The 13,874-nt window shown below is 55.8% G+C and overlaps 5 protein-coding genes across 5 annotated transcripts; 4 read left to right on the top strand and 1 right to left on the bottom strand.

Annotated features, from left to right (window-relative positions):
- On the top strand, positions 1 to 1,893 carry K437DRAFT_67782 (uncharacterized protein; the record flags this gene model as incomplete). Its single annotated transcript, XM_013384421.1, has 1 exon — positions 1 to 1,893. A coding segment is annotated over one exon (1,742 nt), but the record flags the coding sequence as incomplete, so codon positions are not given.
- A 448-nt stretch (positions 1,894 to 2,341) lies between these two features.
- On the bottom strand, positions 2,342 to 3,998 carry K437DRAFT_230073 (glycoside hydrolase family 18 protein; the record flags this gene model as incomplete). Its single annotated transcript, XM_013384420.1, has 8 exons — positions 2,342 to 2,477; positions 2,556 to 2,641; positions 2,728 to 2,757; positions 2,841 to 3,045; positions 3,131 to 3,156; positions 3,240 to 3,264; positions 3,351 to 3,678; positions 3,779 to 3,998. 8 exons carry the CDS (start codon positions 3,996 to 3,998, stop codon positions 2,342 to 2,344), a joined length of 1,056 nt encoding a protein of 351 aa, XP_013239874.1.
- Positions 3,999 to 6,270: 2,272 nt separating this feature from the next.
- K437DRAFT_252680 (carbohydrate-binding module family 50 protein) lies at positions 6,271 to 7,888 on the top strand (the record flags this gene model as incomplete). Its single annotated transcript, XM_013384419.1, has 3 exons — positions 6,271 to 6,816; positions 6,910 to 7,701; positions 7,788 to 7,888. Coding segments are annotated over 3 exons (1,437 nt in total), but the record flags the coding sequence as incomplete, so codon positions are not given.
- A 634-nt stretch (positions 7,889 to 8,522) lies between these two features.
- Positions 8,523 to 11,764, top strand: K437DRAFT_67747 (uncharacterized protein). Its single transcript, XM_013384418.1, has 7 exons — positions 8,523 to 8,912; positions 9,012 to 9,239; positions 9,310 to 9,888; positions 9,967 to 10,054; positions 10,144 to 10,303; positions 10,386 to 11,126; positions 11,236 to 11,764. Exons 1-7 carry the CDS (start codon positions 8,606 to 8,608, stop codon positions 11,599 to 11,601), a joined length of 2,469 nt encoding a protein of 822 aa, XP_013239872.1. The 5' UTR covers positions 8,523 to 8,605; the 3' UTR covers positions 11,602 to 11,764.
- On the top strand, positions 11,687 to 13,295 carry K437DRAFT_67774 (uncharacterized protein). The gene has a single exon (XM_013384417.1). The coding sequence runs from the start codon at positions 11,927 to 11,929 to the stop codon at positions 13,181 to 13,183; it is 1,257 nt and encodes a 418-aa protein (XP_013239871.1). The 5' UTR covers positions 11,687 to 11,926; the 3' UTR covers positions 13,184 to 13,295.
- Positions 13,296 to 13,874: the final 579 nt, after the last annotated feature.

Below are 13,874 nucleotides of genomic sequence, written 5' to 3'. Positions count from 1 at the left end.
CACCTCATCATCCTTTTCTCTCCCTGCCCCCACAGCAAATCATCCAGCCCCATGCCCACAGCTACAGCGGCTTCGACGGCATCCGCAACGTCCGCGACCCCTACGACCCCTGGAACTTCCGCAGCGAAGACGGCACCGGCGACCTCTTTGACGAGCCCAGCTATCCACCCGAGCTCTTCCAAGATCCCTACGCCACCCTAGGCAAGCTTACATGGCTCTCCACCCGCAACTCCTCCTTACCCTTATCCACTGCCGTCGAACTTGCCGACATCCACGCCGTCCGCGCCTTGTTGAACAACCCGGACGCCAAAACCGCCCACCTCAACGCATTCCACCCGGACACCGGCGAGGCCGCCATCCACATTGCCGCAGCTACTTGCCAACCAGACATCCTCCATCTCCTCCTCGCTTCCGGCGTCCATGTCGACACCCCCGACCGTCAAGGATGGACGCCCCTCATGTACCTTGCATGGCATTCCGCCGAGCCACTTCGCACTGGCCGAGTCCCACCTAGCGCCCTTCAAGCATGTGCCCAAATCCTTCTCGACCATGGCGCTGACCCGCTGCTTATGTCCCCACCCAACCCTCGCAGCGAAATTCGCGACTGGCGTGGCAACAGCATCGACTGGGCTTCGCTCGCATGGAATCACCTCTTCCTCCGCGCCGTCCTTCCACGCTTGTCTGGAGATGCGCCCCTGAAGGAAGACCTAATCCCACCCCCCGCAGACCCAAAGATCGCTTTTGCCCCTCCACAGCCACCCCTTGGCTCACGCTTCGTCATGGCCAGCCTCCACGCCTTCGGCCGCCGCACTGGCCATCCCCGCAAGATGATCATCAGCAGCGCCGAGCCTCCGTTCGACAACCCATCCCGCGCTGGCGACTATTCCTGGGATTTCAGCGGTTCGCGCCTCGTCAAGGCTGTCGCTAACTCAGACGGCAACGCCTTGCCGTTGCATCCCACCAACGACGACCTTGCGTACAGCAACATTGCCGAGTGGGAACAGACGCTGGATGCCCTGCTCGCCGGCGGTGTCGAGGTCCGGCTGCTGGAGGAGCTCTGGAATACGGGTCACTTCATCGTCCCAGCCCGCGTCGCCCTCCGGCTGCTCGATGCCAGCAACGTCGACGTGACCCAGGATGTTCCCTTCCAGCGATCTCAGAGGAAAATGGCAAACGGAGGCTCGCTCGCCGCGCGTTTGGTCGAGTCCGAGCTGTGCTCGGCACATGCAGAAACAGTGCTACTCCTCCGCGGATTGAAGGAACGCGGTGTGGACATTGCCGACGCAAGGCTGCTGCCCACACCCAGCGGAGACTTCCCTCGTCTCCAACCACCGCTGAGGGTCTTAACGCAGGCAGTCGCAGAGCGCGCTGCAAAGGAGTACGAGGTCCAAGCTGCGAAAGACGGCGGTGCAAGCGCGGACGCTATTGCCGATGGCAGGTTCGACACCTTCAACTGTGTGCACGAACAATCGATCCCGATCCTAGCGCTTGCAGTGGCAACTCTGGATCCGGACATGATCGACTATCTCATCAACGAGCTCGGCGTATCCACCTCGCCGCCCTCACATTTCCAGTGGGCCGACTTCTTGCCTTCGCCCAAGCTCGTGCCGCTCTGGCCGATGCACACTGCGTTCTGCCGTCACCTGCTCCCTGGTCGGCCATTGGAGGACAAGTACTTTGCCGAGTTCCTCCGCCGACGGAGCGCAACCTGCGCGAAGCTAGACGCCATGGGCCTTAAATAACTTTAGTCCTCACAGGCGCAAGCGTTCCGCAGTCCAAAGGGCCCTGGCACGTCGTTTGTGCCTTCACGTCTTTCACCGAACGTTGCCCATTTGACAAAATTGTATTGTCGTGTATGAAAAGATCACGCTGTTACCGCAAGTCCAACCTGACACGGAAGCATGGTAGAGCGATAGCGCAGACAACAGATACCCGCGAAAGCTTTGAGCGCTTGCAGCATGCATCGGTGTACTGGAGAAAACATGAAAAGAACGATTCCACGGAGGCACGATGCTTGGCAAAAGATAGACAAAGACTGGTCCATTCAATTGACGCATTGACCTGCGTACAGAGCAATCGAGAACCTGTCCTGGCACTGAGTCATGTCAACCGTATTCCAGACGCCGCCATTCCCGCACACGCGCTGCTGCTGGCCGAGCACAACACCCGCAGAGTCGCACGGAAGCGAAGCAGTCGATCCGATTGGCGTAGCTGGCCAGAGTCCGTCCATGGGACAGCCGCTGAAGCTGTCGATCACAGTCCGGGTGAACTGGTAGTCCTTCGTGTCCAGGTCTACAGCCCAGATCTTCGGGCCAAGAGAGCAGGATACGGGACGACAGCGTCAAAAGCAGTTGCGATTGTACACCACAGAAACCCAGAGGCTCAAACTTACCATGCCTCCGCGAAGATTTTTCTGCTTGATGATGCTGACCTTGTCTCGGATGGACTCGTCATTGTCGAACCCGACCCATTGGTCACTGCTCCACGAACAAGGAAAGGTAGGTGATCAGCTCTCTGCAGACCTTCAGAGTCACAAGGCGATTCTGCACACGTACTCGAATGTCATCCATGCCCCGTCGCCTGGCTTGTAGAAATAGTGCGATTGGGCCTGGCCAAGTGAGTCAAAGACATTCAAGATCTCCTGTGGTGAAATCAAGAGTGTGTGGAGGGTAGGGAAACAGAGACTTCAGCTGCGACCGTTGAAGCAATTGAGTGGAAGCAGCGCACCATAATCTCGAAGTATCCCATGTATCCGGGCTGGGGAGGGAAACAAGCAGAGTATATCGCGGGGCTTAGTGAGGAGAAGCGCACTAGCAGAGGGTTCCTACAAAAGCACTTACTTCTCCTGAACATCTGCCTGCAACACCGCCAGTCCCAAGTGAGCCAGGCGTGTTCTTGTTGACGTCGTTCAGTGTCCAGACGCGTCCGTATGCTGGCAGGCCGGCATTGATCTTCTTGGGATCAACACCGGCATTGAGGTACAGATCGATCGCAGATGTGTAGGACCACGTAGGTTGGATCGTGTCCTGAACCGGGGCAGTAGTACTTGCATAACCGAAGCATAATCAGATCCAAGTCAGTGATGAGCGATGAGCCATCCATCTCAGGTGCATCTCTGCCTTAGACTCACTCGACTTGATTCTCCCAGTTTCCGTACTAAGGAAACAATACAGGCGGCGCATGTGAGCACCGCCTCCCGAACATGCATTTTTTACAGCTCTGAGAAAATAGGGACTTACAAAGTCATAGCTCATGAGGTTGTACCTGGAAAACGAAAAGGTCCAATCGCAACATCAGCCTGTTGTCTCTGATTCGGGAATGGATTGCGACAAGGGAGAGCCAGATCTTACCAGTCGATGTACTGTGATACCGCCTTGATGTCAAACAGGTTGGCTTTGTCTGGATCTGCCGGCGCTGCAATCGTGATTAACAGAGGCGCCTTGCCACTCGCGGACGCCTCGTTCGAGAAGGCCGAGCGCATCTCCTGGATGAGCGTCAAGAAGTTTGCGCCGTCAGCAGTCGAGCCGCCCCGGCTCGTGTCTCCGACGTACTCCCAGTCGAGGTCGATGCCATCGAAGCCGAGCTGGCGAGCCCATGCGATGCAGCTTTTGATGAATGCCGCACGATTGGCCGCTGTGGAAACCATGTTGGAGAACACCTTGGAGTAATCGATCCCTCCTGTGAGGCAGTCAAAGAATCAGAATCAGCGCGGTCAAGAGCAAAGGGCTTGGCGGGCTCCAACCCATAATACGAATGGCGCGACTGGAGGGAAACGTACCGGTGAACTTGCTTGCGCCGTCGGTAAACGTCCATCCTCCGATGGAGAACGAGGTTTTGATGCTGGGATTGGCGCCCTTCAAGAACTTGTTCATCCTCAAGGACAGGTCCTGGTCATCGATTTCATGCGGGATGATGCTGAAGTTCGTGTCGGAGATGAACACAAAGGCGTAGTTGATGTGGGTATAGATGAATGGGTTGATGTTTTCGGGCAGGTGCATGTCCGCGAGCTTGCAGGCTGGTGTGTGCGGGTCGGCACCGCGGTACTGAGCCCAGCTAGACCAGTAGCCGACCAGTGCGCGGTCGCTGAGCGCTCCAGGCGGGGGGTGATACAAGCTGTTGAGGTCAATGGCGGGCGCAGGCGGTCCCTGAGGCGGTGGCGGCGGACCGTCATTAACGCAACCACTTTGGCAATTCTTCGAAGTCAAACAGTACTCTGCGGTCGTTCCTGGAAGAGGAGGAGGAGGAGGAGGAAAACAGGTTGAGAGGAGCAAGCACAAGGGTTACTATCAGTCAACCAGCGTTCTGATCAATCCCACCTAGATCGCAGGTCCTTTGCCCCGGTCTTCACACACAAACTCACCGCAAGATCCATATTGACTGCAGCACTGGCCCGATGGACAAAGCGCATTGTTGTATCTCGATCCACAGCCATCTGGGAAAGGGTGAGAGTTACGAGATACCCGGTCATGTGAGATTTGAGAGACGTAAATACGTTGAGATGCGGTGTGCGATTGAGCGACTGTGCGCGAAGCTCCAACTCACAAGCCAGAACGAGTGTAGGCAAGGCCACCAAAGCCGAGACGAGGGACCGAAGCCTCATCTTGGTCTTCGCAGGGTCGTCACTACGGGCAGATTTGAGCAGGTGCTCAACAGAGATAGGTGAGATCGTGAAGTGGCAATCATAAAGTAAAGTGGAAAGAGAAGCTAGGGGTAGGAGAGCGGATTGGGGGAGAGAGGAGGAACAGGAAAACGAAATTCCAAACGGCGTATATGGTGCACGAGCGTGATGAGCGGTGCACCTAAAGCGAGATGAATTAACAAGTCTGAAGCACACAAGATCCCAAGCCACAAGTCTCAGATAGAAAAAAGGGTGCCAGCCAGGGAAAAAAAGAAAGATCGACGCTTCGGACTTCATGCCTTTTCGTTTATTAGCCAATCAAGCATTTCAAGGCGAGATGTAGACTACATCCTGCCTGAGCGCCTAAGCCCTGAGCACTGAGATCCGAGAAGGCATACACATGCATGGAGTAGTGGTAAGTAGACCGTGTTCAGCGTTCGGATTCCATGTGGATTTTTCACCCAGCTTCTGGACGAGGCAACAGATTGTGATTTGAAATGTGAGCAGAATGACAAACGATGAACGATGGAAGGATGAATTTTGCTTCCATTCTGACTCACTTCTAGTTCTTCTCGAATATCTACTCCATAAATGCGTGTGGCGTCCAGGGCGCTAAGCTGCGGCCCAGCTGGAAGTGGAGGCTGGCGGCTCCCCAGGGTCGTGTCGACATTGTTCCCTATTGCGACGCGTAAACAGCATCCCCGAGGTTTGAAGAAGCCCGAAACTTCGCCGCAGTCCAACGAAGGTGCGGCTGATGGTCAGCAAGAGTACCGAACGTCGCCGAATGAAACACTTGTAGTTTGAAATTTGACATCGTTTCCATAGGAGAGGTCAGAGGCGCTTCATATTTTCGACGCCGCAATGTGGCTGGGTGTAGGGTTCTTTATTGCGCCCTCGGAAGCGCTAGAAGACGGGTTCCTGTATACGTTGCTCTCAGCAATGCGCAGATCTCCTGCGAGAAAATCCTCCGACGATCCACACCCGCCGCGACCAAGTCCACAATTTTTTTTACTTAGCTGAGCGCCTGTGGCAAGCCGTCCACGAGTTATATATATCTCTGGCGGCCGGCTCGTCCTCATCCACGCCTCAGGCGCTGGAGCCTGAGGCTTGAACCCAGACGCACTGAAGCTCTGGAGTTGGGACGCCAAAGCTTCACACCCGGCAAAGGAAAAGAAGCATCACGCATCACTGATCACCTTGTCAATCCATCTCGCTAGCAAAGTACTTAGTGATCCTCCGCGACTGGTAAGTGGGATTCTGTGGCTGCGCAGAAACCCACGCGGGCACTACTTACCGAGGCCCACACCTTACGAGCGCAGCGGCACGCTGATTGCCAGCGCGACAGAGCAGCTCCGGGCTCCAGCCGAGCACGGCTTTGGCCGCAGACCCAAACATCGTCAAAGGCCTCCGGGCCCCACTCTCGCAGGACAACCGGACTCGCTGCTGCCACATATTTCTACTTTGAGACTGTGAACCGGCAGCACGTGTCTCTTCATCGTCCTTCTCTGTCCACCCAAATCCGCAGCCTGCTCGATCACTCTGTCCCTCCTGCTTTCTCCCTCCTCCCCTTTTTTCTCCTCCTCGTCTAGCTTCACCTTCCCCTCCTCATTCAGTGACAACGGATTCGACCTTCATCGAGCATCACACACCCCATGAGGGCCATCATCAACGGCACTCGCTCAGGCAAAGCGGGCCTGGCTCCCTTTATCGTGGCCTGGTTTTCCCTCTTCTGCAGCCTGGCCACAGCGTACACTTGTACAGCAACCTACAAGGTCGTGTCTGGGGACACCTGCGACGCTATCTGCCAAAGCAAGAATGTCCCAGTCGCACAGCTCAAGCAGCTCAACAGCGGCTTGAACTGCGCAGGCTTGCAGATTGGTCAGTCGCTCTGTCTCCATTCCAAGGAGTACGACTGCACAGCAACATACGCAGTCGCATCGCAAGACACTTGCTACAGCATCGCCACCGCCAAAGGCATCTCGACCACCCAGCTTAGCAATGACAACCCTGGCCTGGACTGCAACGCCATCTACGTCGGACAAGTGCTATGTGTATCCCCAACCACACCTGGTACTACGGCGACTGCGACCACAACTTCGAAGGCAACGAAAGCGACATCGACTACGACGAAAACGTCTTCTACTAGTGCTGTCCCATCCTCGACAGCCACTCTCGCCTGTAGCAACTACTCGACCGTGGTGAGCTCCGAGCGGGAATGATCATGAGTCCCCAAGAAGGAACTAGAACCGTTGACATCTGCCACTTCTTCGTGCCCATACCATGATACTTAGCAACCAGGTGATACGTGTGACAAGATCTGCCAGCGCTCCAAGGTCTCGCTGTACAGCTTAAAGCAGCTGAATAGCAACACATCATCGTTCTGCTCTTCGCTGCAAGCTGGTTCTGGCGTCTGCATCGACGGTTCATCGAACAATTGCGGCAGGGTCGCCACTGTGAAGTCTGGCAAGACCTGCACCGACATTGCGACAAAGTACAACACCACCTTTGCCAGCCTCCGCGCGCTCAACCCCAATATCAACAAGAACTGCTCCAACATTTACGATGGCGAAGTGCTCTGCGTCAAAGCTCGTCCGCCAGCTCCCAGCTGGTATCAGACCTGCACAAGCCAGTACTCAGTCGTGCTCGGAGACACCTGCAACAAGATTGCCGCCAAGCTCTCTTTGACGACTGCCCAACTGCTGGGCCTCAACCCAGACATATCTTGTTCCGCCTTAAAGGTTGACCAGTCTCTCTGCGCATTCCGACCTTCGGTGCAGATATGTCCCCAGCCAGTCTACATCAAGTCAGCTGATTCGTGTTACGACCTCGCCACCAATGTCTCGATGAGCTTACCCGAATGGCAGTCCTTGAACACGTTCAACAACGTGTCGGTCGCGTGCAATGCCCTACCGATCGGTGATCTCGTCTGTCAAAAGCAGGGCAACGCTTCTCTACCTACTGTGTCCGGTACGAATCCAGGGTCTCTGCCACTGTGCTCAGCCTGCGACAAGAGTAGTTCTTGCTGCACCCAGTACAGCGTCTGCGCCCCACTCTGGTCTGACTTCTGCACCCGGAACAACACAGTGAGAGGCCCAGTGAATGACCTGCGTCCCCACATCTGGCATTTAACATCCTTCCCGTCTTTCCCCCTCTCGCATCCGGACGCAAGTGTCAATCGAATTGCCAAGGTGATCCTGGTGTGGTCGTACCGACTCGCCCGTCCGGGGGCGCCGGCTACATCAACGACACATCCTACTGGGGCAAGGTGCCCGAGCAGCCCAGTGGGTGCAGTCAATGCCCCATAGGGACGTGTTGTTCCGGTGTCAGCTCCGGATTCTGCGCTCCATCAAATAGCTGGTACTGTCAAGCTTCGAACGGTTGCATCGCCAACTGCTCATCAACTCCGGCGCCCAACCCATACGCTGGAATTTCGCTCACGAATACATCAAGCTTCAAATATCTCTTCCCCGCCGGAGACTACTCCAAAAGTGGGGGCAATCCCTGCGGCAAGTGCTCAGCTTCGAACTCGGTGGAAGGGAATGATGGTGCGGGTCAATACTGCTGCAACTCCAAGGTGCAGTGTGCGCCAAGGGGCAATAGTAGTTCGTGCTATGTGGCTGGGGGGTGTTTGTTCAACTGCCTCGACACGGTTTAGTAAGTTTTAATGCAGCCAGAGTCATCATTTATGCGCAAGTACTGTTGAACTGACTCTCCATTCCGTCGTTTTCCAACCTTACATCTGCCCATGAATTCTCCAAACATCATCGCAGTCCATCCGAGGACACGTCACCCTTCGGCCCGCCAGCCACTGTCGTCGTAGAACAGCCCTTCGCGAACAGCAGTGCGCAAAATTCCCGCCGCGACACTTATCAAATCGAAGAGCTCGAACGCACTCAGCCTGGTTCGAAGTCAAAGCTGGGCGGCAACCTTGTCTCAAATTATGAGCCGCCACTCGTCAAGGAGGATCACTCACGCCTGCTCTCCGGAATGCCACTGTCCTGGTTCCAGCTGCTCGATCAGGATGCGGACGGTTTCGTCACGCTCGACGAGTTGGAGAGCATCCTATCTATGAACTGGAACTCTCCACAAGCGGCGTATACGGCACGAAAAGCGTTCGCTTTGCCGGAGCCTGTCGAGTTGCTGGAAGCGCTCGATCGGGACAGAGACGATCGAATCAGCCGTGAGGAACTCGACAACCTCCTTCGCTTACCCAAACACAGAGCTCCCGAGGTCTGTTCGACGCTTCGTACCAAGTCCGAATCGTGCAAGAGTCGGGACTTGCTGCAATGTTCAGGTGGGTGTGAGCAGCACTAGGCAGTGCTCCTTGGCTTGTGCACCTTACCTCCTGGTCGTACTCTCGATCACACCGTCCTGATTCCTTCCTGCCGAACAGGATACATCCCCGCGGCAGAAGCAGCCTGCCGCAACGGTCACGACAACCTGGTTCAAAAGTGCATCGAGAATCATGCTTGCGAGGACATTTGCTCGTGCATTCGCTCGGTCGAAAAGGCGGCACTCGGACAGAGCGATCTGCGTTCCAGCACAACGCATTGGTCCGTCAAGCATAAGCTGCACGTCGTACGGGGCGTGCCTCACAGACACGACGTCGGCCATCACAAAAGTTAGTGTTCGGGCCTGCTTACACTGTTTTCAAGGTGGCTCACCTTCTTTTACCGCCTTGCACCTCGAAGGACTCCTACCAGCGCTGTTTGCAGCCGCGCTCACAACAATCCTTGAGATCGACCTGGGCGCGCTGGTGATTGCACTTAGCGCTCGGCTGATGGAGGTCCGGTACTTTTACGGTTTCCGGTTCACCAGTGTCACATACTGGGACCCCGACGGCTCAAAGCCCCCGCCAGCCTGCTCCACGTACATCTTCTGGTCGCGCTCCTGCGGAGCCATCCTCTCAGAGAAGTCTCATCGGTGCGATCCTCAGGGAACACGCGTGTATGACCACTCGTGCTGGGATCATTTCCGGTACGGGTCGCGTGGATGCGGTTTCTTGTACGGGGGCTGTAAGAGCCTGTGCGCCAACGTGAACACCGATGGCTGCCCGTGTTCGCTCATTAACAATTACGACATGCAACCGGACGTATCGTATCCTGGTACCGCCTACACGACTGTGGACATCAGCGCGCCCTCAGCGTGTGCAGAGCTTTGCAACAAGGATGCAAACTGCCTCGTGTTCGAGATTCCACCTTTGACTGCCGACCACCAGAGTCCGCAGTGTCTGTTGAAGGGTTCAAAGGACATACCAGTGACGCTGACTGGTGAGTGTTTTCGATCTGAACCATTCACTCATTGCGCTGACAGCTTCTCTATCTCTTTCTGTGCTGGTGAATGCTCAGGTACCACGTCCTTCGTCAAAAAGACCACTTCCCCACGTCAATGCACAGGAAATGTTCACTTCCAGAACACTAGATTTGGTGATGATTGGTACGTTTGCCCCCTCACCCGTCCGCTTCGACCCGGTGGTCTCTGCATCCATGCACCAGCTTACCCCTCACCTCTCTTGGACGGAAAAGGTTCTCTGACGGCTCTCCCCCATTCCGGCGCCGCGGCGAGGCAAACGAGGACGAACGGCAACTAGAACTCCTCGACGAACACAAGCTTCAGGACGGTCTGAATCCAGCGCAACTAAGAGGCTTGGAAGACGGGAAGACTACCTTCGCTTTTCCCAATCAGGTGAGTCGCTCAATCTGTGCTTCAGAGGCGCGAAGACGCAGTGTGGACCCTGATACACCTTGAATGTGATGGCTTTCCTCAGATTAGGACACTGGCCGCGCTCTTAGCATTTCTGTATTCCCGGTCACAGCCCAACCTGAACGGCGACGAAATCTTCCGGGACATCGCAAATGTGGGTGGCCATATATGGCCCTTCTACCGCCCGACGGACGTGGATACATCCACTCGGCCCGAAGTCACGATTAGGGATCCGGGAGGATGGAACTGGGCCGAGGTCACGCAACGGGTATTGAATGCTTGGCGTCGATTCGTTCTCGATCAGGGTGTGCTTCCTTCAATTCCGGCCAACCCAGCAAGTGACGAAGCCCGGGTCATCCCTCCGGACCTACGCTCAATCATAGCGGATAATACGGCACGCATCACCGAGAGCCAGACATGGGACTGGCGAGGAGCCACAGCTGGCGGGGCGCGCCCACCTCACGTAGGTATCGTGTTGCCACAGGCATCCAATGTGGGCTACTTCCAGAGAGGAGCAGTCGGCCCGACATCCCTCGAGGCCGCCTTCATCCTTGGACTTCAAATTGCAGGCGTCAACTTTGTGGCGGTGCGGTCGGCCATGCAGTCTGCGCGAGCGCAAGGGTCAAGCAACGCCGGAGATTTTACCTCGAGCATGCGCACGGGTAACCTTGGCGAGGATAGCATGTGTGTTCAGGCCTATTCGCGCTTATCGCAAGGTTACCGGAATTTAGGCCAATTTTCCAACCGGTACAACGACGCTCTGGACAGGGGTCCATCGAACGGTATCTATCTCACCTTTGATCTGGTGAGTCCTGTCCCAGGGAATGGTGCCCCGACCGTGTCGGCGATCGCGGGACGGGAGATCCTGACGTCGCTCGTACATAACTGACTCCGACTGACTTCGCGTGACTCAGGACCCTGACCTTCCGGACAATGAAGCCAACATGAACAACAACATCCTCGTCTTTGCTGTTCATATGACAGACCCAGAGGCCCGGCTGCGGCTGAACAACAACAATGCGGCGCTGAACAATCCAACGTTTACCGGACACCCAGCCGACAACATGCCCGGGGCCAACGATAGTGGCAGGGGCGGTCCAGTGCGCGTCTTTGCCCACGCCCATGTCGGGACGATCACGCGGAGGCAGCTGAACGACTTCAACAGGAGAGCTGGTCAGGACTTCCCCGAATACGAGGAGATTGGCAAGTTCCACTTCTACATTAACCCAGAGGAGTCCGCAAGTGATCCTCGCCAGCAGTATCGCAATCAAGAAGGGTAGTGAAACGCGCCAGTACCTTCAAGGCAATGCAGCTACAGCGGGTGTGCCAGAACCGCCCTTCAACGTCCCTGAATGCCCGACATGAGCATTTTTTCGATTGCGCTCCCCCGGGAACAGTCAGGACCACCCCAAATGCCCTCGGCCCCCTTCCGGCGAACAACTTCATCTTTCACAATCACGCTCTCGCGTTGGGGCTCTAACTACACTTGACATGTCGGAGCGTCTTACGGCTTCTGCGGCTCTCTTCCTGCTCCCATCTCCCTCCAATTGTATGGTATTCAAGCTCTTCATCATTCCCCGTTAGTTCAAGTAGGCGGCCATTCCGATGCTGGCCGCTACCGTCCGCCGGTTCGCCTCCAGTTGTTCCTCGTTTCCGAGGGCTGGGAGCAGGCACCTGGGGCCTGAGTGGATGCGCAAGAATGTCAACGCTGGTCGCGCCCGTGCCGACACTCTTGCGTTCCTTTTTTTTTCTCTGCTTTTCCTTTTCCTTTGTTCCGTGACGCACGTCTGCGTAGCAACAGACCCTTTTCCCCTCTCTCCTCGACACTCTTGTACTACCTCCTCTTCTCTTCTACATCGAATCACGCCTCCCTTGCCAGCTGAAGCCTTGTCAGTACCCAAGCGCGCACACCCACGGCCGTGTTTCCTTTTACCTCGCTCATCATCCTATCTTTCACAATCACCCCCTCTAAGGCCACACACACGCCAACACAATCCACCATCCGCCATCCACAGCCGTGACCACATGACCACCAGCAATCGAGTGCTGCACGGCAAGGCTGACAGCGGTGAGGCTTTTCCTTCCGTCTGGGAAGTGGACATAGATTATAGCTGTTGGGAACTGAGTCAATGGCAAGCTCTACTGCCTACAACTGACAACACGGACGCCGTGGGCTTCGACCTCCAAGCAGCGGAACGCAAGGCGACGGTCTTCTCTCGCGCATTCCAGGTTCCGGATATTCTACAGATGATACTTGCTCACTTTCGCACGACAGGATCGATCTGCTCAGTGCTTCGACAGTTTCTAAGAGCTGGCGTGCGGCCGCGCTTCCATTTCCACTGCGCGATCTTGACACCAATTTCGGTAGTGGGCCGTAAGAGTGTTCACCGCGCCAGGGAACTCCTACGTCACGTCCAAAATCTACGTATGTGGGACAATGATCTCCATCGTCGATACCAATGCGAACCCCACAGCCATCAGGTTCCCGCGCTCTGGAGGCCCTCAGTTCGATTTTCAGCAGCTCACAGCGGCGAGCAATTCGACCGGAGATGGGAGCGGGACGCGTACAAATTATTCTACGACATCTGCATATCGAGTGGTTCAACGCTACCCTTGATCGACTTGTCCTTCGGAGTGCTCAGCAGCTTCGCGATCCACAACACACGGCTCGTGTTTCCGGAGATCGCCCAACGCATCACAGCCATTCGCGTGCTATCGGAGTCGTACCAGCTAGCCGACGTTGACGGCGACTTCAGGAAGATACCGTGCCTCTACGATCGATCAGCACGGCGGTGGCCGCACTTGCTAAGGTTGTCGAGAAGATCTGCAAGGAGCAAGATGAGGGCAAGTTCCCCTCCTTGAGGGCGTTCGGCATCGAACATTACAATACCTCTGATTGTGATGGTCGCTGCATTTGAGATCACATTTGGAAATCCCTCACGAACGCCCTTTCTCCTCGGATCGAAGAACTCGCACTTCACTTGTCTGTTGACGAGCGCTAGAGCAGACACTACCAGATTGCTCTCAAGGCACATTGGCCACCGCGTCGTCGCATCAAGTTGAAGACGTCTATTTACACGCAGAAAATGCACGGCCAATTTCTTTCGCCTGAGGACGCCCGCCGAGTCTGGGGCGATCTGCACAAGCTACTTGAAGACTTCCTGGATCGGCATCCGCAATTAGAAGAGATTGACCTCGAGACACCGGAGTCCGCGCCGAATTCATACGACATGCCACACGGCTCATTTCAGTCTCTTACGCTTTCCCAAACATTTCCCTCCCTCAGACGTCTCGCCTTCCACCGCAGCAAAGCCGGAGCTCTGGATCGTTTCATGCGCCGTTATCCTCGACTCTTCGACTTCACTCTACCAGAGTCCTGTGAGGAGCAAGACGGATTCGAGCTCGTCTATGACCCCGCTACGGTTCCTACCGCACTGCAAGTCGTCCGATGCTCATCCGATCAAATGACGAGTATGGCATGTCAATGCACATATCGATCCACGTTTCCAATCACTCAGCTTAAGCTCGACCCGAATTGGAGCCTCGATGCACT

Source organism: Tilletiaria anomala, assembly GCF_000711695.1.
Source record: "Tilletiaria anomala UBC 951 chromosome Unknown K437scaffold_194, whole genome shotgun sequence".
Classification (NCBI taxonomy): Eukaryota; Fungi; Basidiomycota; class Exobasidiomycetes; order Georgefischeriales; family Tilletiariaceae; genus Tilletiaria; species Tilletiaria anomala.
The sequence above is the reverse complement of the archived record's forward strand: the minus strand, read 5'-3'. Positions and strand labels throughout refer to the sequence as shown.

Coding starts and splice junctions, on each gene's coding strand:
- K437DRAFT_67747 (XM_013384418.1), top strand. CDS start 8,606: ATGCCACTGTCCTGGTTCCAGCTGCTCGATCAGGATGCGGACGGTTTC. Junction 9,889..9,966: donor CATACCAGTGACGCTGACTG/GTGAGTGTTTTC, acceptor GTGAATGCTCAG/GTACCACGTCCTTCGTCAAA. Junction 11,127..11,235: donor TCTATCTCACCTTTGATCTG/GTGAGTCCTGTC, acceptor CGCGTGACTCAG/GACCCTGACCTTCCGGACAA.
- K437DRAFT_67774 (XM_013384417.1), top strand. CDS start 11,927: ATGCTGGCCGCTACCGTCCGCCGGTTCGCCTCCAGTTGTTCCTCGTTT.